Source organism: Orcinus orca, chromosome 19 (assembly GCF_937001465.1).
Source record: "Orcinus orca chromosome 19, mOrcOrc1.1, whole genome shotgun sequence".
Classification (NCBI taxonomy): domain Eukaryota; kingdom Metazoa; phylum Chordata; class Mammalia; order Artiodactyla; family Delphinidae; genus Orcinus; species Orcinus orca.
Window position 1 is genome coordinate 11,674,712 of NC_064577.1, and position 26,930 is coordinate 11,701,641.

Below are 26,930 nucleotides of genomic sequence, written 5' to 3' on the forward strand. Positions count from 1 at the left end.
GGGGGGGATGGGGGCAAGGGCAGCAGTGCACCTGACCAGGGTCCACAAGGCTCCTGGAGACCACAGAGACTTCTGGTTACACTGAAGGCAGGGTCTTGGGTGCTGCCCCGTGATGAGACCACAGTGGAAAGAAAGCAGACCAGGACGGAGTCCCCCACTGTGGGGGAAGCAGAAGAAAGAGCCCCAGGAAGTGGGGGTGACCTTCAGGGCCAGCTCTGGGGACTCCAAGTGCCAGATTAAAGACGGTCAAGGAGAAAGGGGTCTGGGCCTCCTATCGGAGTGAGTCAGGAAGAGGGAAGTGCTTTTCTGGCAGGTGGAGGCGGGGCCTGGGCAGTTGGGGGACGGAGAAGGGGCTGGTGGGGAGAGGGACGCTGAGAAGGAAGGATGCCGACGGCCAGAGGTCCCCAAGAAGGATGTTAAGGGGGTAGAAAACTAGAGAAGCAGAAAGAACCTAAAGGCTGCTATCAGCCAGATCTGAGTTCACCTTATCTAGGAAGTGGGTTTAATGCCCATCTCAGAGTTACGTCAAGGTTAAATAAGATGATGAGTGGAAAGCCCTTAGAACAGTACCCGGCACGTACCAAGTGCTCTGTGCATGCTACCTATCTTTATTCTTATTATTATCACTAGCAGCACAGCCAAGAGTTGAGTTACCTCCAGGGCCTCTGCATAAGGGGAAAGGGGGAAGGCTGGTCAGGATAGCAGAGGAGGTCTCTCCCCAAATCCCAGAGGGTGGTGAGCAACTTCCCCGGGGCAGAACTGGGGCCCTGGGGTGTTGTCTGAGTTAAGACAGCCCCCTCCCCTTCTATGGAGGAGACCTGTGTCCTGAGCCCACACCTGCTCACACTTCTCTCTCAGAGCGCTTTTGACCTCGTGTTTGGAGTGGGCCCCAGACCCAGAGGGTTGGGATTCCACCTCGTGCCTCTCAGCACCCTGTGGGCTGCAGAGTTGTGTGCCCAGCAGACCCAGCAGAAGAGGTGACAACAAATGGGCAGAGGGGCACAGAGAAGGCTCTGTGCTGACTTTCCAAAGAGGGTGACCAGTGGTTCCCCAAATCTAGCCGAGGCTGACTTGGGCTTGGGTGGAGATGAGACAGGGGAGGTTAGGGGGCTGCAGTAGGGCTGGAGGGCTCAGCGCCAGAAGCAGCAGCAGAGAAAGAGGGGGCTCTGAGCAGGAAGCGGGGGAGCCACTGTACACAAGTTTCAGATGTGAACTGATAAACCGACCCAGGGGCTTCAACATCCCCTCCCTGGTGCTGGGCGAGAACTCGCCTGTGTGGAGGGGCCGCAGCGCCCCGTCTCCCATAGGCACGCCCCGTCTCCCATAGGCACGCCCCATCCTGGCTCTGTCCTCCCCAACCCCACTGTCTTTTGTGCTGGGACAGCCAGGATCCTGTGACCCAGGACCCTCTCTCCTCTTTCCTACTTTTAGAGGGTGAAAATTTTAGAAAATTGTAAAACTCCAAAGGTTTCCAAGTTTTATTTAACTTTCAAGTTTACCCAGTAACAGAGAACAGATCAAGAGGCCAAGAGCAATAACCATTACCAGATTCTAACATGTGCCAGGCAGTGTAACAATGGCTTTACGTGTTTTTTCCCTTTATTCCTCACAAGAATCCAACAAAGTAGTTACTATTCCCATTTAACAGCCAGGGAAACAGGGTCAGAGGCGTTAAGCCCTTTGGCCAGTTACAGTGACACCACGCCTCTCATCTTGACCTACGACCACCTCCTCCCTGGCTCTCTACTGCCCCCGACCATACCTCCTTCACCAGGACCCACGGCAGCCAGCCGCTGCCCTCTTACAGCCCTCCCGCAGGACTTCTCCTGGTATTTATAAAATCCGCCTGAAGGCCTCAGGCCTTGCTGACTCCTCTGACCCATATCCTACTTCTCTCCCTCCCCTGACCCTGCTCCACTCTGTGACCTCTTTCTGTCCACCAACATTACAAACTTCTTCCTACCTTGCATCCTGTCTCTACCTGACACACTCCCCCACCCCATGCTTCATCACAGTTCAGGTCTCAACTCAAACGTCGCTCCAAGAAGAAGCCGCCCTGACCGCCCTGTCTAGACTAGCAAGGACACACACCCAGTGGTCACTTTCTTTCCTCAATAGCACCGTCATTATCGTAAACTCCCTGCATTCCTTTACTTGCTACTCTCTGTCCCCACTGGGTAGGCCCCCCAAGTTCCCCGAGGGCAGGGACACTGTGTTCCCAGCATTTCAAACACTGTCACCAAGGAAGATCCAAATTAGTATTTGTTGGAAAAAACAGAGGGGGGTGAAGAGGAGCCAGCCTTTTGAAAAATAATAAATTTAAAAATAAATAAAAGCGGGAAAAAAAAAAAAAGAGGATCAGGCTTTGAACTCCAGTCTGTGTGGGAACCCAGCGCGCCTACCACTCAAGCACATGTGGTCTCCCTAAAGGGACAGGAAAGAGCTCTTTATAGATTTGGAAGAATACATCCCAAACTGCTAACATGCTTCCCTCTGAGGAGTATGTGGAATGAGATGGGAAGGAACTTTTTTTTAACCACGCGTATTTCTATATTTATTTGCAGTTTTGTAAGGTATGTGTATTAGTGTTGTAACCTAAAACATAACGCATGCACAACTAGGGGATTTTACCCCTTCTCAGTGAACTCTCCTTAACCCCCTAGATGCAGACGGGTTACCTGCACACGCCTTCCTCAGCTCACAGCTTTCTCCCTTCAGCCAATGGCAGAGAATGTGAGCACAGCCTCAAACCATTTGCTCCTACGCAGAATCAAGCTAAAAGAAGGGTTATTGGAAAAGGCGGTGCTTCTCCATCCAGCAAGACATCAGAATCACCTGCGACGTTTCCTGAAAGGCAGACACACACCCCCCCAGTCCCACCCCCAGGACTGGCCTCTGCTGGATTGAGTGCTGCTCAAAAACCAGCAGGGCGCTCCAGAGAGGACCCCTGCTTAAGGGCCACACCTCTGGGGATCTCCACCTCTAGCCTTGGATCTGGTCAGGCCAGGGCAGCACCCCCCAACGCTGCCCCCCAACACTGCCCCTGGGGGTTGGTCTTTTCCATCCAACTCTCACATCTGGCAGCGGTGGCTACAAAATTGCCCTTTTGCACAGTTCAGGACTTAACCACCCCACCTCAGCCTTCCTCCCTGGGGTCCCTGAATGAGAGATAGAAAGAGGTAGGTGGGATCCCCCAGCTGGTGTCAGCAATGGCTCATCTATGCTGCAGTTGAGGCTGGTGTGAGGGGAGCCTGTCAAGCATATGAACAGTGGCAGACGGGAAGCTGAGAACGAGTATCTACAGAGCAGCATCTGAGAAACTTCAGTTAGGATTTAGAGCCCAGGAAAACCTGACTCCCTAAAAGAGCCAGAAGTTTTTCTCCTTCATAACATACACAACATACATGTATATGTATATATGTATGTATGTAATGGACCATTTCCCTTTTTGCCCTGTCTACCAGGAAGCTCAGAAATCATATTTACCCTCATAGCTAATACATCTGTTTCTCCTGTTTTTACCTTTGGTATCACATTCTATTTTCCTACCCTTATTATTTGCAAAACTGCTTCAAATATTTCCTATAGAGATGGGGCAGACATAAAGAAATCCAATGAATATTCACACAGCATTTCTTATCAGCAAACCTCTCTGAAGGTCACTGCCAGAGCCCAGCTCTGTCCACGGCTCCAAACATGAATGAAGTGTCCTCTCTATTTTCTTTAGAGACCATTGTGCTGCCCGACAGGACTGAGACAGCCCAGGGGAGTGGTCAGGGCTGGGCTACATTTGCAAGTCCTCTTTCTGGGTCTGTCAGTGACCTTGGACCGAGCTCCAGCCCCGCCCCACCCCACCCCCAGGCCCATTCTTCATTAACGACCCTGAAGCCTTGATTTGCAGGTTCCAACAAGGCCCGTTTCAGGCCACTCTATCCTGTGGGGTGGGGAGTGCAGGGGGGGGGGAAGAAGGATCTGACCTTACCAGACCCATCCCTATGCTCCCACCCGGTCTCCCCCCTCACCCGGCGCCCAAATAACCAGGCCACACACCAGGTTTCAAGTATCTGTCTCTTCCTTTCACTCTCTCAAAAGAAAAAATAAATAAATTGCAGAAGGCGGCAGCATTTCCAGTCTTCCCCTGGTTCCCAGACACCCTACCCCCAACCCTGCCCCCCCCCCACATTCCCGCTCCCTAGACCCATCCCTCCCCATTCCCCCAAAAAAAAATCCCAGAAAAAAAAAAAAAAAAAGCCACAGTTAGACCTTCCACTCATGCAAACCGGCAAAGAAAAAAGGTGGGGGGCATGTAGAAAGCAGGGGGCTCACAGTGGAGTCCCCCTACTTATCCCCCCAAAAACCACCTTTGAGAAGAAAAAAAATGGAAAAAAATAAATGAGAAATCAAGGGACAGGGGGAGTTATGATGGGGGCAGGGATGACCCCAGACCCTGCCTCGGGAGAGCGCGGAGGCCTGTAGCCCTGCATCCCTGCAGCGGGGTGCTCCTTGACGGGGGCCCTGACTTCCGCAATGTGTGTGGGAGAAGATGGGGGAAGGCAGGTGGCCCCTGGTGGGTCTGTGTGTGCGTTGGGGGCAGGCAGGGGCGAGGGGTCCTAAGGAGCTAGGGCTCGGGATCAGGAGCCCAGGGCTCCCCCCCAGACCCCAGGTTCCTGGGGTTCAGGAGTCCAGTTCTGGGGTGCGGGGATACATGCAGAGGAGTGTCCCCCCTCCAATGGGCTGGATCCAGTTAGAAAGGAAATAAATAAGAAGGGGTGGGAGGGAGGCTGGAGGTGCGAAGGGCGTGGGCAATTCAGTCCAGACCAAGGGCCTGGGCGATGGAGGCGGGGCGAGTCCAGGCCAAGCCAGGGCAGGAATCAGAGTCTCTCTCGGGCTGGGACCCAGATGTAGGGGCCTGAGAGGTCCTCGATGACGCGCTTCACCTTGTGGTAGATCTCCTCAAAGCTGTCTCCCTCCACGATGGCTGGGGGTAGGGGGGGAGCAGGGAGTCAGGCCCAGAGGGGCACCTTTTTCTAATTCTCCTATCCACGTGCCGCGGGGCTGCACCCACCCAAAGGGGACACCTCTCTCTAAACCACCCACCCAGTGGGGGCCCCCTCTTTGAATCTGAACCAAAGGTGCCTTGTGTGCACCTCACCTGAGAAGCACTCTGTGAATTCCTGCTCCAGCTTGGTGGCTCTGTCGAAGGCTTTGCGGGCTTGCTCCTCTGTGATCCGCTTATTAATCTCTCTGTGGACAGTGAGAGACACACAGACCTGAGGGTGGGTCCTGCCCCACCTTTTATCTCCTCCATCCAGAGCTGTGAGGTCGCAACCAGTATTTTCTCATCTGGAGCACGAAGCAAAAAATACAATTCCTGGGCTTCCCTGGTGGCGCAGTGGTTGAGAGTCTGCCTGCCGATGCAGGCGACACGGGTTCCTGCCCCGGTCCGGGAAGATCCCAAATGACGCGGAGCAGCTAGGCCCGTGAGCCATGGCCGCTGAGCCTGCGCGTCCGCAACGGGAGAGGCCACAACAGTGAGAGGCCCGCGTACCGCAAAAAACAAACAAACAAACAAAAAAACAATTCCCAATAACCTCTGGGGCCACAGACGGGCCCCCTCCCCATGACCCACCCCAGCCGGGTGTGGCCACTCCAGGGACCTCTCCAGAGCCTCAGCCTTCCAGCCGGCAGCCCCAGTGAAGGGATTAAGACCCTAACTCCCGACAGCCCCGAAGCCCTGGCTCGGCCTAGAAGGTGTGTACCCCCAGGGGTTGCTGGGAGTTGTAGTCCTGCCTAGCCCGGGGCAGGAGAAAAGGAAAGAGGCCTGGGAGTCCCGGTATCCTCTGGGTTCCAGCTCTAGGTGCAGATTTCCCTCAAGGGCTGCCGGAGCTGCTGTCTAGGGTTCTGAGGGAACAGTTCAACACAGAGGCCTTCTGAGGCCCAGAGCCACAGGTGTGGGCGAGCAGAGGGGAAGCCCCCCGGGACCATACTCACAGCACATTCTCCAGGGAGCGGGGGCGGATGAAGATGGCGATAGGGTGCAGGTGGGCCGCCTGCAGCCGCCGCACGGCATTGGCCGAGACATCGAGGATGCAGTGCTTCCCCTGGGGGCGGGCAGGGGGGGCGGAGGCGGACCAGCAGGTGGCGGAAAGGACACAGGTGCCAGGACAGGACACAGTTCATGGGAAGGTAGGGAACGGGGGATTGACCGAAAGGGAAATGACATGGATGTCGAAAGACACGCGGACAGAGAGAGTTGAGGCAGGAAAGGTATGGATAGACAGAATGAAAGAGAGAAAAAGGCGAGGGGCAGACGGAGGGCAAGGGAGGGGTCAGCACAGGAGGGAGGGAGTGGGGGGAAGGAGGGAGGTGTGAGGAACCAAAAGATGGGGCAGAGCAAGGCGGGGAGGGGGGGGTCGCGAGAAGCAAAGAAAAAGGAGAAAGGAAGTAGGATAGAGGGAGGAGGGAGGGGAGGAAGTAGGATAGAGAGAGGAGGGAGGGGAGGACGGACAGAGGACAGACAGATGGAAGGAATAAGGAGAGACAGATGGGAGGGAGGAGAGGCAGATGGAGAAAGGAGCCATGGAGGGAGAGGGCAGGGTGGGGGCAGCAGGGAGAAGGTGGGGGCAGAGGAGTGGGAGGGGAGAGGGGAGAGGGCCAAAGGGGAGCCGGCAGAAGGGAGGGACCGAGTGGGGGGAGGCCGAGCCACCAAGGGCAAGGCCGCAGGAAGAGAGGTGAAATGGGGCAAGGAGGAGGGCAGGGGAGGAGAGGGGACAGATGGCAGAGCAGAGTTTGGGGTCAGGGACCAAGGGAGGGAGGGAGGCAGGGAGAGCGGGGCACCAGAGAGCAGGCGGGCAGAGTTGCCCAAGAGGAGCAGGAGGTGGAGAAGCGGAGTGGAGACCCAGCAGGGAAGAGACAGAGAGAGAGCGCGTTAGAGAGCTAAAGGAAGGCCACGGGGGGCGGGCAGGAGGACGGCGCCGCGGCTCCTACCTGCTCGGCCACCTCGCGCACGGACTGGACGCTGGTTCCATACAGGTGGCTGTTGTACTGGCCGGCCTCAATGAACTTGTGCGCCTGGATGTCCTTCTCCATTTTCTCCCGGGATGACACGAAGTGGTAATCCCGGCCATCTATCTCATACTCCCGCTTGGGCCGTGTCGTATCTGCCAGGAAGTCACCCCACCACCCAAAGATCTAACCACCATCCCTCTAGCTTAAACCCTGCCTACAGCGACCCCCCCACCCCCGCAGAGTGCCCAGCCAGTCCTTCAGGGAAGGGGGCAGCTGGGGAGACTTCCTCAGCAACCCCGGGTCCTGCAAGTCCCCGGCCTGGAAAGGTCACCATGGAACATGAGGGTGGCTGAGAAGCACCCTTCTCTGAGAACCCGTATGTCCGGCTGCATCCCAATGCCCGGAAGCGGCTCTGCCTGTGTGACCGCTTGGGCCCCCCTACCCATTCCAAGGCCCCGGCACTCACGGGGAACACAGGATCCAAACTTGTCGGGGAACTCGGAGAGGAGATCATCATTGGCACGGTCCTTGGTGGGCCCGAGGATGATGATGGGGCGAGCGTAGTGCACTGAGGAGAGAGTGCGGGGTCAGGTGGGGAGCAGAGCAGGGAGCAGGGGTGGCTGGGCCAGGTCGCACAGCCAGACCTCACCTTCCATCTGTGTCACCGTCTCGTAGCTCAGGACCGAGTCTTCTCGACCTAGTGGGAGGCAGGGCGTCGGCAAGGGGGCTCTGATGCAGGGGACCTGGGGCCCTGTGCTGCCGTCCTGAGGACTCAAGCGAGGCTCAGGGCCCCTCTCACCTCAGGTCTTCCCAAACTGACCCTACGTACCCTGTGATCCAGAGCTGGAGCCCCAATCCTAGGAAGAAAGAGCAGGCCATGCGATTGGTCAAGAGTCCAGGCCCACGAGCCCCCCACTCTTCCACCCAAGCTCACAGCCTCCTCTACCTACCTTGGCCTTTAACCTTGACCACTCCCGTCGCTCAACCCTGTGGGATACATGGAGGGATGGTGGGGGGGCGTGTAGGGAAATGCCCATGAGGAGCCTGATGGCCTCACCCCGGGCCAGCTGAGAACCCCATCTCTCAGCAGCCCCTGGGCCCCGTGCTCCTAAATGAGGCGTTTGCCAGAAGTGCTCATGTGAGTCATGGTGCTGCTGGGAAGGCCCAGCAGACGGATTCCCAAGGAGTCAGTAGGCAGACCCATGTCCTCCCTACTGGCTGCCCAGCCTGGGGACCTTGGGAGCGTCAGTGCCTGGGGCAGAAAGGCTCACCGCCGTTTGCTGGGGATAAAGCCGATGTCATCAGTCTCGCTGTCAGAGTGGACCCGCCGCGCCTGCCACCACTCCTCGTCACTGGCGTCGATGACATGCAGCACATCCCCAAAGCGGAAGCTCAGAGCCTGGCTCAGGAAGCCACAGTCCTTGGTCTTGTCGTAGTCAAACAGGGCCCTGGAGGGCAGGCGGCCTTTGGTCAGAGCCTGGTGAGGACTCCGTCCCCCAGGACCCAACCTGGAGGTTCTGCCCCGGGGTCTAGAGACAAGCACAGGTGCCGTGGATTCTGAGAAACCCTAGAACTGTGTGGGGACCAAAAGCTCTACCGAAACTCATGATCACCATAACTATGAACTGTCATTCAGTCCACACTGTGTCAGGGATCAGACAGGCTACGGATTCAGTGCAATTTCTAGAGTAAGATCTAGAACGGCACCCTCCCAAGAAAGCAGTTGCAGTATGCACACACGTCACAGTCACAGGGGCAACGTGGACCCGAACTCATAAGGGAAAGAAAAAAAGATGACTCTCTGCAAACTTTGGTTACCCTCAGCAGTATGAAACTCCTGTAAGTCATAACCCCTGAGGTCAGGACAAGGGAAGGAATGACCGCAGAGATAGCAGAGATGTTGAGCAGATCACTGGGGCTAGAAAGATGGGAAGGGACCCCAGGATTGCCCGGCATCACCTGGGAGTCAGAACTGACCAGCCCTGGGAGCCAGCTGAAGCCTGCAGGGAGGAAAGGGCCAGACGAGGCTCCGGTTTGAGCCGGGCATCTGGGCGGATGGAGGTGCCATTCAGGGAGAGAGAACACTGACTGGGTGGGACAGACAGCACGAGCGCACGGGAGAAAGAGGTGAGCTCACAGTTTGGGACATGTTGCGTGTGAATGCCTGTGGGACATCCCCATGGACGTGTCCAGAAAGCAGATGGCCAGAACTGCAGGTCTAGACCTCGAGGAAGAGGTCAGGCCAGAGCTGACAGCTCTGAGCGACATCTGCAGAGCGAGTGGCAGGTGAGGCCATGGGAGTGGACGGGCCCCCAAAGGGAGAGAAGGGAAAAAGCATCAGACACAGCGCCTAGGCCTGCGGAGAACGAGAAAGAGGAGCCAATGGGAGAAGGAGCCCCAAGAAGGTAGCAAAACGCCACCGGAGAGATGGGGACAGACTGGAGAGAGCGGTGGTCCACCTCCCCTAGACTGCGTTGTCCCACGGGGCTGGGCAGGCTGCAGCAATATATTCCAAAAGCCGAGAGGCCCCCTGCTCTGCCAGGTGTTACCCTTTGAGTTACCAGATTGTGGGACAGCTGGGGGTACCAGGGCAGGTGCCAGGGTGACCGGGGCTAGTGGCAGTAGGGATCACAGGGACTACTTCACAATGCTAACCTGTGCGGGAATGCCAGCTGAGCGTCGCCAGCTGAGTGTCGGCCGGCAGGGGTGGGGGGGGGGCAGCAGGGTTGAGGGGGAAAGCTGGCTGGGGGACGAGGGGCACAGGAGGACTTGGAGCCCAGCCCGGGAAGCGTCCGACCTGATGTAGAAACCCCTTTTGGGATTGCTTCGCAGGGAGGCAGTCCCTGAGCCCAGGCTGCTGTTCATGAGCTGTTCCCGAAGGTCGTGGATCTTGGCCTCGAACCGGCTGTACTCTGAGGAAGGACAAGAAGGTTCCTGAGCTCGGGCCCCATCCTACCGCCACCCTCCCTCGGCCCCTGCTAAAGCCAGGAGCCGAGGAGACAGAGAGCTGAGCCCACGAGAAGGCGCGCTGCAGGCCCGATACCTTCCGGTTTATACTGAGCGATGATCGTGACTGTCTGACCCGCGTTCTTCAGGGCAATGGCAGCCTGCTCATGGCTGGCGTTGCGGAGGTCAACACCATTGACCTAGAGAGAGCAGGAGAGGCTGAGTCACTGGAGATGCAGGCCAGGCTCCAGCCCACAGGGCTCTGCCCTCAGGGGAGGGGGTGGTCCGGGCAAGGGCTGGCCTTCCCTCACCGAGAGGATCTGGTCCCCCTTCCGCAGCTCCCCACTGAGGTCCGCAGGGCCCCCGGCCAGGATGAAGGAGATGAAGATGCCTTCACCGTCCTCGCCACCCACGATGTTGAAGCCCAGGCCCGTGGATCCCCGGTGGATCACGATCCGCCTCGGTTCTCGGGGGATGTCTTCCTCCCCGAGCAGGTCCTTGGCCACTGGGGAGTAGCGCCGAGGGGAGGTGGGGGTCATGGCTGTGGGGTAGTCAGTGCCCAGGTAGCTGCTATGACTGATCTCGTTGTCCAGGTGCTGGGAATAGGCTGGGGGAAGACGTGGGCGAAAGGATGAGATGGAAGTACATGGAAGAAGACAGCGCCCACCACCCCACCTCCTCCCTAGGGAATCAGCAGAGCCAGACTCAGGGAAAGGGGAAGTTACTGTGCCAGAGAAACAAGGCTGGGGTGGTAAAGGGGGCGTCAGGTCACAGCAATGTCAGGGGCAGGAATTCACAGGTGACGTAGAGGTTGGTGCTCCTAGGGGACAGTGGATCTTAAGGGTACGTGACCTCGGTATGGCAGGGATCACGGAGCCAAGGAGAATATTAATACCAGGCTTTGGGGTTTTTCGTTTGGTTGTAACATCTCTCAAATCCCTTCATCTATGAAATTCCTCTCCCTTCCCCCCCCCCCCTTGGCCATTCATTTGTTGAAAAAACTAGGGCATTGTCTAGCAGAATTTCCCACATTCTACTAGGGAAATTCTAACAGGTAAATCACTGCTTGCATCCCTGTCCCTGGGGTGTTAACCTGCGCCTCTGCCCTGTATTTCCTGTACACTGGTCATCCGCAAAGAGACTCAAGTTCACTTTTTGGCAAGAATATTTCATAGGTGGTGCTGCGTGCTTTCTGCATTATGACAGGATGCAATAATGTCCGGTTGCCTTTTCTTAGGTAAGACAAATCGGTAGGTTCAGGGATTGTCAACCTGATCCATACATTGTAAAGCCCCCCATCAGGCTTTCACCTAAGAGTTTTAGCAGCCACTGATGATCGCTGCCTGGTCCTCAGAGTTCACTGGGGACAGCAAAATAGCGCTGATAGTCTATGTTTGTTGTTTTTTTGTTGAGGGAGGAACATTTATGAGTTAGAATTCGTCTGTAAAAGAGAACGTTCCTGGGCTTCCCTGGTGGCGCAGTGGTTAAGAATCCGCCTGCCAATGCAGGGGACACAGGTTCGAGCCCTGGTCTGGGAACATCCCACATGCCACGGAGCAACTAAGCCCGTGCGCCACAACTACTGAACCTGCGCTCTAAAGCCCGCGAGCCACAACTACGCAGCCTGCATGCCACAACTACTGAAGCCCGTGTGCCTAGAGCCTGTGCTCTGCAACAAAGAGAAGCCACCACAACGAGAAGCCCGCGCACCGCAAATAGTAGCCCCCGCTCGTTGCAACTAGAGAAAGCCCGCGCGCAGCAACGAAGACCCAATGCAGCCCAAAAATAAATAAATAAATAGATTCAAAAAAAAAAAAAAAAGAACGTTCCCATATCAACCATTTGGTTACTCTGAGGTGCAGTTTGTACAGGAAGGGAGAATAAATGCTTGACTCTTTCCCTTTGTTTGCCAGTTTTCAGAATGGATGAGTTCCCTAGCATCCTCTAAAGGTACGCAATTGTTTTGAAGTATCATTATAATCCTGTAGATTTTAACATATCTAATGAGTTTTGGTTGAATGGCCAGTTTCAACTTCTGTGTCTCTGACACGACCCTTTCGTATCTTCCTTGCTTTCTAGTATGAAAGATGTTACATGCTCATCTTGCACATTTCTTGCTTAAGATTTGGAATTGGAAAAAAAAAAAAAAAAAAAGATTTGGAATTGGCCCTTTCTCCAAGGAGCCAAGGTTCCTTTTGGTAGGTTGTGGTGTTTAGAAACAAGACCATGTGATTTTAATATGGTCTCACAGTATGATTTCAGATTTGGACGGAGCAGTCACATCTCGTTATTCTTTTCCAAAAATTTCTTAGCTATTCTCCCAAATGTATTTTTCCAGTTGGGGGTAGGGGGGACATTAAAATTCTGATGAGGACGCATAAAATGTAGAGATTAACTTGGAGAAGATTGAGATATTTAGCATATTATGTTTTTTGCGTCAGGAAGCACGATGTGACTCTCCAATTTTTCAGTCTTCTTTTATGTCCTTCAGTAAAGTTTCATCATTTTTTTCATGTAAATCTTACACACTTCTTGTCAAGCTTATTTTTCTACGAATTTTATAGAGCTTTTCTCCTATGGCAAAAGGGATCTTTTTACCCATTACATTTTATGGCCACTTTCTTAACCCTACATATTATTTCTAAGTTCTTAAGTTAATTCACTTAGATTTTAATCTAGATGGACAAAAGTATAATTTACAAATAAGGATAAGTTTGTTTCTCCCCTTTCAAATGTAAGTAACATCTATTCATTCTTTTTCTCTTGCTACACTGCCTGAAGGCTCTAAAGCAGTGATTCTCAGCAGGGGAATTTCGCCTCCCAGGGGACATTTGGCAGTGTCTCAGGACATTCTTGGTTGTTCTCACTGGTGGGGAGGGGTACCATTTCATCTGATAGACAGAGGCCAGGGCTGCTGTTAAACATCCTACAGGGCACAGAACAACCCCCTACAACAAAGAATGTCAACAGTCCCAACACTGAGAAACTCCGCTCTAAAGCAATGTGGAATAACAGTAGCAGAAGAGGCATCCTTGCCTAGTTCCTAACTTAACGTACACACTGCTAGGATTTTATCATTAGAATGTGTTCATTGTTAGTTTTTGATAGCTATTCTTCAATCACGTTAAGGAAAATTCTTCTGTTCCTAGTATACTAAGTTTCCCTCCAAAAATAGGATGATGGATTTCATCAAATGCCTTTTCCACATCTATTTGAAATGAACTTACTCTTTTTCTCCCTTAACTTTTTAATACAATAAATCATACTGAGAGGTTTCATAATATGAACCACCTTTAATTCCCTGAAACAAACCCTATTTTGTGACAATGTTATTCCCTTAATACGCTCTGCTGTGTTTGTTGTGCAACTATGTCATTAGATACTTTTACATCTCTGTTCAGAAGCAAAATTGGCCTATACTTTCCTTCTTCTTCCTCCTTTTTTTTTTTTTTTTTGCCACACCACACGGCTTGCAGGATCTTAGTTCTGCCACCAGGGATTGAAGCCAGGCCATGGCAGTGAAAGCCCAGAATCCTAACCATTAGGTCACCAGGGAACTCCCTACTTTCCTTCTTTTATATAATCTTTGTGACCATTTTCAAATGCCCTCATAAAATGAAATGTGAGACATTTTATCTTTTCTTATATTCAAAAAGAGCATAAGAATTATCTACTCCATGAAGATTTGATAAAATTAGCCATAAAACCACCTGGGCCTTGTGCCCTCTGCGGGAGGAACTATTGACTATCTTTTCTAGTTCTTTGATGGTGACCGATTTTCCATCTATTCTCCAACCACAGGAAGTGACAGAGGTTGTGGCCAGTTCAGGGGAAATATCTGAAGAGGAATGGTCACCAGGGATGTCATGGGGTGACTGAGATGGGGCATGGGCAGCTCTGGGTTTTGGAGGGCTCTCACAGGTTGTGATGTCTGGGGGAGCATAGCTGTCACTCAGGTAGGCATTGCTGGGCTTGGCCACCTTTAGGTAGACAACATCATATGTGTTCTTCAGGGCTGCCACGGCATCCTCATGCATGACGTCCTCCAGCCCCACACTGTTGACCTAGGGTCAAGGGAAGCAGAGCTCAGACAGAACCAGAAACATCCTCAAGACGGATGCACTGAGGGTGAGCCGATGAGGAAGCCTGGGCCTGCTCAGGACCAGGAGGCAAGACCTAAGTGTGGGCTAGAAAAGTGATGGGGGGTCCTCACCGCCAGGATCTTGTCTCCAATCTGCAACCTCCCATCCTTGTGGGCAGCACCCCCTTCGATAATCTTGGTTACATAGATGCTATTATCTCCGGGGATGTGCTGGTTCCCTACACCTCCAGCAATGCTGAAGCCAAGACCTAGATGGAGGGGAAGGCAGAGGTGGGTGCCCAGGTACCTGGGGAGCAGGCCTTGGGGCAGCGGACAGTGGGATGGGGGTGGAGACATAACAGGTTACTACCTTTAGGCCCCTTGATGAGCTTGATCTCCATGAGCTTCTCAGCCGGGGGCTTCCGGCGCATGACGTAGAGGCGGACGATGGAGCCTGCCTCTTTGAGGGCCTCCACCGCGGCTGAGTGGGTCACCTCCCGCACGTCCACTTCATTTACAAACAAGATGCTATCGTTGACCCTGAGGGCAGCAAAGTGGGCCTGAGCCAGGAGCTTCCTGCTGCCCTGGCCCTCCCTTTCCAGGGAATCAGCATCCTAACCCCTGTCTCTTCTCCCCACCTGAGACGGCCATCCTGGGCAGCAGCCCCACCAGGAATGATCTTGGTGATGAAAATGGATGGGTCGTCACCGATGTGTGGGTTATCAGTGCCACCTGCGATGCTGAAGCCCAGACCTGAGTTACCCTGGGCAGAAGGAGGGGAAGAGGGTCAGCTCCCCTCACCACCCGCTCTAGACAGGGCAAGGGGGTAGGAGAGTGGGTCGGGGAGTTGTGACCAGAGCAGGAAGGGACAGGGTTAAGAGGCTGGCCACAGAGAACAAACGGGCACAGAGAGAAGCACAGACAGGGAGCGAGGGGGGAGGACCTTGGAGGGAGGAGCCTGCTCACCCTTTCCAGTGTGATCTCCTCGTATTCCATTTCCCCCTCTGTCCCGTTCACCTGCAACTCCAGCACGGGCCAGAAACACAAGAGCAGTGAGACAGACTTCCTACCTGAGAACCTGGCCCTACCCTGGCTGCTGGGACCCAGGCCCTCCCTGTCTCCCTCCTCTCTTCTGTAATGGCCACAAAATCTAAACAACTCACATATCCCGGGGCTTCTAGGGTATCTGTGTTGACAATCACAGGGGGAGAATTGGCCTGTGAGGGGAAAAAGGAGACGAAAAGCTGCCTGAACCTTGGCTCAAGAGGGAGCCGGTAACCAAGAGTCCCACCGGCCTGGCTACCTTCTCAGTCTCTTAACCCAGCCCACTCTGCTACCCTTGACTCCCTGAAGGACCCAGCCTCAGTCCGTGTTACATACACACACACACACACATACACATGCTGGACCCAATTCTGCCCAGCCCAGGCCCCCTGCATGTGGAAGGAGGTGTCTGAGAAGGAGGAAGGGAGAGACAGCCAGATAGGGGAGCAGCAGATGGTAAAGGGTTGGCTGGAGGGGCGCCTTGGGGGGGGGAAGCGTCTCACCGGATGTAACACCACAGAGTGTTACATGCCTTATGCGCTACACACAGACACCACAGGACTTATGTCCACTGGGTCCTGCTCTCCCTTCCTGCCCCCATCCCTGTCCCTATCCGCCCACATACACCCAGATACCTTCATAACCCTCCCTCAGATTTGCCCCTCATTTTCACACACATTTGCCCTAAACCCTGGGCCCCAGGAATCCAGGGTTCCCCCAGATGCAGGCCCCACCCTCCCTCTCGCCCACCCACCATTAAATCTACTCCTTCCTCTAGGGACCCTGTTGCCTAGCAACGGTATCTAAGCCCAGCCAAGGCCTGGGGAGACCCACCTCCTGGAGGCCCCGTCGCCAGGACAACAGGAGGGGGAGATGGGGCGTGGCCTAAGGACAACCAGATTCCCAAAGGCAGAAGGGATCCTCTAGCCCCGCCTTTCCTGACCTGGGCCCCGCCCCCTCCCCCCCACCGCCGCGTTAGCCCGGCAGAAATAAGTCCAGGCTGAGGAGGATTGAGGGCGCAGCGCACCCTGAATAACTTCCTTTCCTCCCTCCCGTACGCCCCTCACCCTATGCAGTGCAAAGAACATCAGGAAAGGGGAGTGGTGAAAGACATCCGGGTCCTATCCTCTCATCTATTCTCCGCCCGCCCACCACTTCATCCGGGAAAGGGTTAAAGTGGGGTGTGCCCAGGTCCCTGACGTCAGTCGCCTCGACGCAGCAGGGTCTCTAGATTACAGGGCGGAGCCCGCTTTAGGCCGGTCCTAGGGGCTTCCCCAATTGCCTGGGCAACCGAAGCCACGTTTCCATGGCAATGGGGGAAGGCGGCCAAAAGCCTCCTTCCGGGGTCCCCAACCTATCTCCTCCTTAAACAAGTATTTATTTGGAGCCTACCAAGCGCGCGGCACTCATCACGGATTCCCCAGACTCCTCGCTCTCTCCTTCCAAAGGGGTCCCTCCTCTCTCCTACTGCTATTTGTCCATACTACACATTTTCAAGCTCTATAGTTGATTTCATATCCATAAATCTATTAACACCATCCTCCGACCCTTCAAATCTCAGCAGATGCTAACTGTCCAACCAATAGCCACTGACTGCCCAACTCTCATCCGCACGTCCATCCTCTATCCCACAGCCTATCCTCAATCGCCATCCCCATCCTTATCCTAGAATTTCCTTTCCCAGGCCCCATCTTGTATCCGCAACTACCTTCATCTGTGTCCCTCTCTCTACCCCACCCGATAACCTCCATCTACATCTCTGCCCCACCCTTCAATTCGCATCTTCCATTCTCCATCCGCTTCCCTGTCCACTTCCCTGTCCGCATCCTCCCATCCGGGCCCATCCCTTATCAGTCTCCTGCTCTTATCCTCCACCTTAATTTCTGATCCCCCAGAGAGATCAGCACCACCCTCCCTTAGTTCATCCTCAAACCCTCAAGATTCTATGACCAAATCACAATCCTTCATTCTCAATCCATTCCCCCTCTCCTCTGAAAATTGAGGCTTCTCCTGTCCCCCAGCTCAGGCCTTGTCGTGGGACCTCCCTCCCACACTCATGGCCTCCAGCACTCTCTCCTTCCACTTCCCTCTGCTTCCTGGGCTCAGATTCCAAATCTCCCTAGTTCTGTACTAACTACCACCTTCTCTCCTCTTCTCCTTCCCCAGGGACTTAATGGCCCCATCTTGGGGGAAAAAAAGCATCTCTAGTCTTCTTCACTCCTTGCAGCCCCCAGAGTTTCACAGGAATCCTCTGCACCATCTCCTCATCTCCAGAGCCTTCCTTTCCTTCCTCTCAATCAGCTCGACCTGCTGCCCTGATTTCACAGTCTCATCCTTGTCTGTCTCCTGGCCCAGGACCTCTTACCCTTCTGTTGCCTCTCCACTTTGCTACCTGCCTGAGGACAGTCTTTTTCTCCCTCTCCAATTCCTCTCCTACCACATCCTTCTCACCCCAGAACCTACTGCTGCCCCCTCTCTGCCTCCTCATCTCTAGGCTCAGAAACCTCCTCACCATCTTCTTGGTGAAATGTCAACAACCCCCCCTTCCAGGGCATCCCACAAGATCCTAGAATCTCACCCCTGACCCCACAGTGTTCCCGTGAATCTCCCTGCTAGCCTGGTACACTCCATCCTCCCCAGCCTGTGCCCCCGGAAGAGGAGATTGAGGGGGAAGAAGTTGGGAGCCAGCTGCCGAGGCAGAAGGCTGATCAGGCCGCAGAGGGCCTGAGCTGGGGATCAGGGAGAGGGAGAGAGTGCGTGGGAGGAAGAGAGAGACAGCATCTAGAACCAGCCCGCCAGCCAACAGGGAGGGAAAGGCAGCGAGGGGGGTGGCGCACAGGAGGGGTGCAAAGGCCGGGGCAGGGGATGGAGGCAGAAAGGCCCGGGCGACTAGTCTCAGGCCAGACAGATGGAAAGGGCTGGAGAGCCAGGCCCAGAGGCCGGAAGTGGGGGGGAGGAGGCAGCGAAGGGACAAGAGCAAATGAGGGCAGCGCTCTGGCCGCAGAAAATGGAAATGGAGATGGAGGGTGTGAAGGAATGAAGAGGGCTGGGGCGCGAGAGCATCCTGGGGGATGCACACATCTCAACACACGTGCGCACAGACACGCAGACACACACACACACACGCACACGCACACACACACACTCCTGGCTGTAAGCCCTACACCCACTCCCAATTGCCTGGCCTCTCTTTCTCCTCTTTGGTAATCAGGTGTTTCCAACGCCCCAAATGCCCCCTCCCTCCCCCGGCCCCAGGAGCCCAAGCCCAGCTCCCCAGCCCCGGCCTCCCCCCACCTACGGCTCACGCCCTACCGGGCCTTGGGGGATGTTGTAGCTCCGAGCCTCCGAGGGCCGCACTGGGGAGGGGGCCGCCTGAGTCTCCTACCTTGAGGGGGGAGAAGTGGGCGTGGCCCACGACCCCTTGGACGGCCTCGAGGTGGGACAAGTTCCTCTCCGCCACGTGCACCAGCTCGGGGGCGTTTACCTGGTTGGGGAGGTGGGCCGGGCTGTGCTCCAGAGGGGGCGTGTCTTCATCTTGGTAGCGGTATTTCTGGGGACGGGGACGGAGGCGTCACAGGGGCCGGCCCAGCGCCTCGGGCTCCAGGCTGCCCGCCCCGGCGCGCCTCCTCTTCTCCCCCCCCCCGCCCCCCCTGCCCCCCCCCGCCAGTGCAGTGCGGAAGGCCCTGGGGCCTGGCCAGCTCCTCCCCCTCCCTGTCCTCCAGCCCATTGGCTCCCCTCTCTCCACCTCCCCACATCCCCCTCTCCCGCCAGGGCCTCGGCACCTCTCCTCTCTTCCCAAAGCCCTGCCCCATCCCCCAACTCCTTCAACTCCCAGCCTAGGACCCCCGCCTTCTTCTACCCAGTACACTCCCTCCTCTGGCTTCCGTTTCCTCAACCCTCTCCCAGAGCTCCAGCCCCTCTGACACGTGCACCCCCGTTCTCTACATCCATCCCCAGCGTCCTTGCCTTTCCTCATCAGCTTCCCCCCATTTCCTCTTTACCTCAATCCCACTGCCTCCTTCCAGTTGCTTCTCCCACTCTGTACCCCACCCCACCCTCCTTGCCTCAGTCTCCCCACTGCAGCCTCTACCCCTGGAGTGAGTGGCTCTCCAGCACCTTGCAGGCCCCAGGCAGAGACCACAGTCAAGCCCTTCGACTAGCCGGTACTTGGCGTCAGCCCCCCTGGCAGGACACAGCTAAACCCGGCCAGCTGGCCTCGCTGGTTCCCAGGTCATCGGCAAAGGGGCCCCAGGAGCCTACCCCGCCTCTACAAACGCCTACAGCCCAGGCAGCTAATCGGATATACTAGAAGGAGAAGGGGGAGAAAGGGGGAGGAACAGAGACAGTAGGGCTCAGAAGGGGGGCAGGAATGGGTGTCAGCTTCCAGGTTTGCTGACTGCGGGAGGGGGTAGAGCCTCAGAATGAATTCCTGGTCTCCCTCCGGCCTCTTGGAGTGAGAGACCCAACCTGACCCCTGACTCCCTTCCTAACTAACCACGTGCCATCTCAAGGGCCTCCCATACTACCTTAATAGGGACATCAGTAAATGAGATTAACTGGGGACCAGAGAGAGGAAAAGGGCAGCTGGAGATAGTGAAGGGCAGTGCCCCTGCCTGGGTCCTCCCACATCTGCCTCTGCTCTCATAGAAGCAAATCCTCCCCAAAACCAGAATCCATGGCGGAGGGGGAGCTGCCATATGCAGGGCTCCCTCAGAGACTGGAGAAGACAGAATACACTCCCCAGTACACGTGGGTGAAAAGAGAAGGCAAGATTTCCCTCTCAAAAAAAGTATCTGAGAAACTGAGAGGACCCCAACATTTGGAGACCAACAGTTACAAGGTCAAACTGGAGGAAACTTATCAAGGTCAATGCCTGATGCTACAGTATGACTGAAAATTCTGAGGATGAGGAACCAAGGCTGAGGATGTAATCCAACTTTGGCTGTGGTTAAGGATGAAGTAAGAGAATAGGAAGAAGAAGATGGTACATGGAGATTCTCAAACCCAGGACACACCTTGATACATTTGAAGAGCCTTAAAGAAGGAAAACATGGGGCTCATCAAGGTACACTCTGTTTTCTGGCCTTGGAGAGAGACTTGACTTGGAGACAGTCTCGGAGAGAGAATCCCAAGCTCCCTCCAGGTTTCCATATCATGAACACCAAAAGTGGAGAAGGGAAGCTAGGGGAAGTATAAGCTAAATAATCCTCCTCAAAGCTGGGCCCTCCTGGATAACAGAATTCGATGAAATGAAAGAGGTTGTCATTCCACACCCTGAAAAGGTGGTCTTCAGCCTGGACAGTGCGAGATCTGAGGGACAGAGCCCCAGAACTGGAGGGGCCAGGGAGAAAGGGAGGAGGCAGCTGTGCCTCCGCTTCACAAGGCCCCCAATTCCCTGCATGATACATGAGGCAGGGCCAAGGGTTGCAGCTTCAAGTTTTGGAGTCAGGGGAAGGGTTTGAGCCCAATGCCCCTCCATCTTTATTTACCCCACCTCACACAGAAAATTCCCGAATCTCGATGAAGAACTATCAGGGTGCTGGAAGTTTGCAAAGGGACATTTCATTGTTTATTCTAGATAGGAGATGAAAGTAAATTTGTAGCACAGTGAGACTGCAGACACCTCTCCCTGCCTCATCCCCATGGGGAGCAGGGGTGTCTAGGACTGAGGAAAAGGCTCCTCCTGATTGGGAGACAAGGTGAGGGAGATGGGGAACAAGGAAAGGGTACCAAAGTTCCCAGAGTGTGGCTGGAGGAGGTTAGGGCCTGTGCTCAGTCCCTGGACATTTTCTAAGAAAATGTAGTAAGGAAAAACCTCTGGAGAGGTGGGGCTGGGAGAGAGTCATTCGGAAACTGCAAACTGGTAGGTGGGGGTCGGGGTCAGCACCTCTCATCCCAGATGACAGGACAACTAAAGCAGGACAGGCAAGAAAGGAGGATCCCCTCTTTTACCCTACAGGGACTCAGGGCCGCCGCGGGGCGACAGCTCCAGTGCTATTGGGATCAAGTCTGAACCCCCAATATATTAAGGCATAGGACAAATCAAAAGGCTGGGGGTGCTGTTGTTCTTTCCCCCTTGGCTCCCTCCTCACCGGAGCCCCAGTTACAAGAATGACCTGGAACCCAGCCTTGTACCCCCAGAATAGAGGGGTGTGAGTGAAAGTGGATGATCATAGGAGGGGCGACCCACTGTGCCTGTCCGCGAGACACTGCAACCCAGAGACCCCGCCAAGCAGAAGGAAGAGCGACAGCACTTGAAGCTTGCACCCTGAGATTTGGGGGGTCCGGGAAGAGGGGAGCGGGGCCGGAGCCCGTACCGCGGCACGTACCACGCAGAGACACATGGAGGCGAATCTGTTCCGAGCCGACATGGAGAAGGGGAGGGGGACTGAGGGGAAGGGGTGGGTGGGAGAGCAAGGGTCCCAGGGTTGGGGGAGGGGGAGGGGCAGAGGGGCGGGGGCTGCGGCGGCCGCGGCAACTGGAGGCTGCAGCCTGGGGGGTGGGGGGTGAAACGGCGCCTGCGCAGTGCGGGAGAGCGTCACGATGGGAGAGAAGGGGTGAGGGGAGACCCTCTTAGCCATCAACTTCCCTGGTTCCAGCTGTTTCTCTGTGCACTTCACTTTCCACAGTATATTCCTATTCCTTTACAAATAGACTCACTCCTAAAATTTACCAATTTATCGCTCTGGTTCTCTGGGACCCCTCATTCTATCTAATCTCCCACCCCTAAAATCACCAGGTCCTAACTATTACAAAACCTCACTGGACTCTCAGGGTGCAGGGAAGGAAGCAGCTCTTCTCCCTTATTTCAGAAGGACCCCCAAGGGATCTAAACTGCCTCCCACAGTCCCCTCCCCCCAACCTCCCCAAAGATTGTTAATGTAGACAACATCCCCACAGATGCCAAGACACCTCCTATTCTAACCAGCGGGAAAGCCCCACATGACAGCCAGACAACGCTTTCCAAGAGTTGAAGGACCACAGATCCTGTTGTGCCCTCAAATTAATCTACCCTTTAAATCATCCCTATTAAAATTATATCTATTCCCCCAATCCACTGACAGAGACCTTGAAATTAGTGCAACTATTACCCTTGCTCTAATGTAAACACCCAAATAAGCAGTCCTCAAATTTGTTTGGGGTCCCCTGTCCAAATCCTTGAACCTAATGAGATACTCATGAGTTTCTAATATACCGTTCCCCAATACCACCAAATCCCATTTCAGGGAATACGTAATGTAATTTAAAGCTGACCTTCTAAATTCAATCGAAACCTCTTCAATTTATTACCAAACCTTTAAATTAAGAGATGTTTCCCTATTCCTTTTCTTTCCCCCTTAAATGCATACATTACTCCCTTTTCTGGCTGCCCTCCCCTACATCTCAACATTCCCCCCACCATGATTCTGAATTTAACTTTGTTGGAAGATTACTCCCAAATATATCTATCTCCCCCACACCCAAGTCTCAAAAAATTTTTACCAAAATAAGATCTGGCCTGCAACTTGCAGTGACCCACAAATCTCCCATAACACCCCAAAATGACTGCCTCAGATGTCTTGCATTTGTCCCAAACTGAACCTGAAAGCATCTCTTCCAAATATTCTCCCATTGAACGCCCACCTTTCCAACTCTTAAAGCCCAGTGAGCAGTCCCCTAAAATCTGCTTCTCTTGGCTTTTCTAAAATGCCTACATATGGTAGAGAGGACGGACTTCCCTAGAACCTGACCCATGCCCCCTCTCTCCCCGTTGGTTGGAATCTGTTAGATGCGCCCCCGAGATGACCCCCAAGGTCCTAGTTTCATATCTGGATAGAATGCTTGGATCCAGGAGCCAGTGCGGAAAGGGCTGAACTCGAAATTCCTTCTAGAAAAGAAAATGCACAGGCCCTAGTTCTCCACCAGTGGGCGCTGTGGCCCATTAAGACCCTCCCCCATCCCCCATTTCCTTTTTCCCTCCATTTTCCGTTTCCCCGTTGCCTGGCAACGCAGCAATCCAGGACTTTGCTGTCGCCTAGCAACCGTCTCCCTGGAACATAGAGCTGAGGTAGGAGGTTTTGCTCTGATGGAATCCGAACAGGCCTCCATCTTAGGAAAACTGAGACGTCAGATCGCCCAACCCCCGGATTCTCCTTTCCAAAGACCCCCGCGCCCCGCAGTTTCTTAGACAACAAGCCCCTCAAACCCTGTCTCCTTTCGGCACATGGGACCACGTCACGCCCCTGCCGGGTCAGCCCCGCCCTCATTTCGGGCCGGTTACCCAGCCTAAGGCCCCGCCCCTTTCGTTGCCCGCCACCCTTGGTAGAGTAAGCCAGACCCCGCCCACCTGCCTCCAGGAGACCGCGCCTCCGTCCACTTCCCGCCCATTCGCTCCCCCGGCCTCGCCCACACTGCCCCTCCGCCACGCCCCAGTCGGCCAATGAATGAGGCCGTTGGCCACACTGCCCCGCCCCCGGCATCTTAGCTTTGCCCAATAAGGACCACCCGGAGGGTTTAACCGCTTCGCCTCCGGGACTCTGGCCAAATACCCCTGGTCTTTCCCCACTTTCCCCCCTCCCCCACTTGTTCTGCTCCGCCCCCCGCCCCCCTCGCCCGGCCCTCAAGTCCGCCACGCAACTTCAGTCGTCGCCGGTTACCATGGCAACGGCGGCAGCAGCGCGGGGAGAAGGGGGAGGGACGGGGGCGGAGTGGGAGAAAGAGATGCTCAGAGACAAGAGATACACGCAGAGAGCTAGGCACAGAGTAAGACTAAGTGACAGCTATAAAGGCACAGTTAGCACAAAGCACAGGACCTGGCACATTGTAGGTATTCAATAAATGATCCTTAAATTACTGCGGCAGAAGTCTAAATATAGGCAATGAAAGATGGAGGACTCAGACGGAGCCGGGAAGCTCAACGACCGCAAAGCATGAGCACCGTCTACCCCACCCAGCATTTTGGGGGGGGAAAAGTGCCATGTGCCCCCTGCTGGCTCCTCCTAAGCTAACCCTCCGCTGCCCTGGATAGAGATGAACCACAACTCCCAACAGCCCCACGGGCAGCAACTCGCCAACACCGACAGATCTTGCGCCTCAAGGCCTTATGGGACTTCGAGTCCCCGCCATCCCGAGACTGACAAGTTTTCCGGCCAAGGAACGTGGCAAGCCTGGGTCTCCACACCTCTGTAAAACCACAAAATGCATGATCCTCTCTGCGCAAGACTCCTTCCTTCGGGGATGCTCAACCCTGGGCTCCATCGAAGAAGCAGGATTCTTGAAGGGAAATGAATAAACCCATCCTCCCAGAATAGCTGCCACTGCAGGCAAACCCCTCACCCTTGCTCGTGTATGTGTGTTCACATGTTGGAAGCAGAGCCCACACATTCCAACTGGCTTTCTGTGTACACCTGCACATAAGGGACCATAGCCAGGGAGCCTAAGGCTAAGAGGCAGGCTAAGGGCAGGAGACAGGAGGAACTGAGAATCAGACAGACATTAAAGGAGAGCAGGCCAGAGAAACTGAGGCACAAAAATCCACTGAAACTACAGGGATGGGAGGAAGAGGCAGTATGGGAGAAAGCCCAAAGCCCACAAAATGGGGGATAAGCAAGTAGCCCTGGAGAGGCGGTGGGGGCTTGGACTTAAAGGTCCCCAGCCCCCAGTCTCCTCCATCCATGCTCACACATGCATGACGCATGTGTAGATGCATGTGTATATACATATATGAGTTTGTGGCAAAGAACATGTGTGTCCTCAGCTCCCTCCCCTGAGAATCTGCAGTTCCCACTAAATATAACCCCCTCCCCAGCCTGTGACTCACCCAGACCCCGCCTCCCGGCCCCCACTTCCTGTCCCACCCCCCAACCCCCAGCTGCCTGCCACCCGCCCAAGCCTCCCTCCACACACCAGGCATCCAGCTTTCCAGTCCCAGAGTCTTACAGCCAAGACCTAGGTATTCTGCATCCCACCAGAAGCTTGCTAGTGCTCCCCATCCAAGATCTCCTGCACTTGCCAGGCTCCAACCACAGGGACACCCTTGTACAGATCTTCACTGCTGCCAGCCCGGCCTTTCTCCTACACCTTCTCACCCCAGTAACCTTAGATCCAGGTGTCTTCCCCCACCTTGATCCCAAGTGTCAGGGGTAACAGGAACATTCCCCTCCATCTGCTCTTCTCCCTCCTTCTCAACCAGGGGTAGATTCAGTGTGGGAGGAAACGGGGATGTTGGGCACCTTCCTGGGCCACCCCCAAATTTTGCACCACGCACCTGGTGCCCCTCCTCAAATCCCCTCTCCCCAAACCTCTCATCCTCGTCCTCAGGAGCTGGCAACCTCAGCTGCTGCAACCTTCTACCTCCCAAGGGAATACCCCAAATCCTAACCTCACCTGGTCCATTCCCTCAGGTGATCCTATGTCAGGCCCCAGCTCTCTGACAACTCCCAAGTATCCCCATTCCACATGATCGAACCCTAAATTGACAGTTCCCTCAAATTGAGAGCGCCCCCAAATGTATCAGCCATGAGACGCTTCTTTTATAGCCTGAAGGCCCACCCCTTCCCTGCCAGCTGACACCCCCAGACCAGTCAGGTACTCACAACCAGTAACCTTCTACCCTCAAGCCAGGAGCCCTGTGAAATTGGGCAAGGCACCTGGAAGCCAGCTTGTCCTCCAAGAGGGAAGAGGTCCCCCCCGCCATGCAGTCCACCTTCTAACATACAGCAAGCAGGACTCCCATGTGAGCCAGGCTTCTCCTTAAATAAGTCTCCCTCAAACATCATTGGTGAACCTCAAAATCCACCAGATCCCGCAAGTCACAGAATACCCCCAATTTTCCATTTCCCTCAAAGGGCTCACTCCAGGGGGCACCTGTGGCCAAACCCAGCATTTTCTCAGATGTGAACCCCCAAACTAAATTATGACCCCCGCAGATACATCTTCTGATGCTCTCACCCCAGGGCCCCCAGCCGCGGATTAGGCCTGACTAACCCCTCCCCACGAACTCATACCCTCCCCCCAGTTTATAGGTCCCCCCTCATGCTTACCTTGGTTGTCACTATACAGAGACAGTCCATGTTGGGGGGCCTGGCCGCGGCGGCGGGTAAGGGGCTCTGACTTCATCGGAGTTTCGTTCCTCCCCTCCGTGGGTTCTCACCCCTCCCCCCTCCGCACCCCACTTTTGCAGGGGGGGCCAGGATGGGGGGAGGGGTGAGAGGGGAAAGAGGGGGTTGGAGAAGGGAAGGGTAGGGGAGCGTGGGAGGGAGGGGAAGGGGGCCCTAAAAAAGGGTCCCCAATGGAGGGGAGGGGGCTTAGGGAGCACACCCCGATTCTCAGGAGGGGCGGGGGCACCGGGGGCTGGCAGCCCCGGAGTTCGGGGGCTGGGGCATGAGCTGAGGTGGGGGAGGGGAACTGGATTTCGGGGAGCCCCGGGGTAGGGGGGGGTCTTGCCTAACGGCCAGGGGCTAGGGGCCGTGGCGGGGGAGTGGGGTGGGGGGGGTCGGAGGCGGCAGCGGCCGAGGGAGCCGTGGAGCCGAGGAGGGAAGGGGAGAGAGGAGGAGAGAGGAAGCAGGGGGAGGGAGGGAGGGAGGGAGCGAGGAGCGAGAAGGGGGGGGGGTGCCTTGGCAGAGTTAACTGCTTCCGCGCTGGCAGGAACCCGGATAATGGGAAAGGAGAAGGAAGCAGGAGCCCAGAGGCCCTGAGGCAAACATGGAGTCTCGGCCAGCCACCAGCGATGACAGCAGAGGCAGTGAGGAGGGAGTTCATTTCTCAGACGAGGAGGCACACACAGATGGGCTGGGAGCACCCGGGGTTGTTGAGATACTGGAGAAAGGCCATGGTAGGGGGTAGGGAGTGAGGGAGGGGCTGGCAGGAGGGA

The 26,930-nt window shown here is 55.3% G+C and overlaps 1 protein-coding gene across 6 annotated transcripts; it reads right to left on the bottom strand.

The window, feature by feature from the left end:
* On the bottom strand, window positions 1-26,588 carry DLG4 (discs large MAGUK scaffold protein 4). 6 transcript variants are annotated; one of them, XM_004266939.3, is made up of 20 exons: window positions 26,101-26,588; window positions 18,564-18,629; window positions 15,199-15,252; window positions 15,002-15,052; window positions 14,674-14,798; window positions 14,406-14,575; window positions 14,168-14,304; window positions 13,874-14,018; window positions 10,266-10,561; window positions 10,052-10,154; window positions 9,806-9,920; window positions 8,280-8,456; window positions 7,959-7,995; window positions 7,838-7,865; window positions 7,658-7,705; window positions 7,475-7,576; window positions 6,988-7,160; window positions 5,992-6,101; window positions 5,153-5,244; window positions 1-4,978 (listed from the first exon to the last, which is right to left on the bottom strand). In XM_004266939.3, the coding sequence occupies exons 1-20, from the start codon at window positions 26,128-26,130 to the stop codon at window positions 4,872-4,874; spliced, it is 2,166 nt and encodes a 721-aa protein (XP_004266987.1). In that variant the 5' UTR covers window positions 26,131-26,588; the 3' UTR covers window positions 1-4,871. The 6 variants fall into 6 exon arrangements, with proteins under 6 accessions (XP_004266987.1, XP_012387505.1, XP_049557400.1 ...); XM_012532051.3 differs by having other exon boundaries at window positions 18,465-18,629; window positions 26,101-26,583; XM_049701443.1 differs by having other exon boundaries at window positions 15,002-15,060; window positions 15,198-15,252; window positions 18,465-18,629; window positions 26,101-26,583.
* Between the last annotated feature and the right edge of the window lie 342 nt (window positions 26,589-26,930).

Coding starts and splice junctions, on each gene's coding strand:
- DLG4 (XM_049701443.1), bottom strand. CDS start 26,130: ATGGACTGTCTCTGTATAGTGACAACCAAG. Junction 15,253..18,464: donor CCCACTTCTCCCCCCTCAAG/GTAGGAGACTCA, acceptor TTCCCCTCACAG/GCCAATTCTCCCCCTGTGAT. Junction 8,457..9,805: donor AAAAGGGGTTTCTACATCAG/GTCGGACGCTTC, acceptor CCTGCCCTCCAG/GGCCCTGTTTGACTACGACA.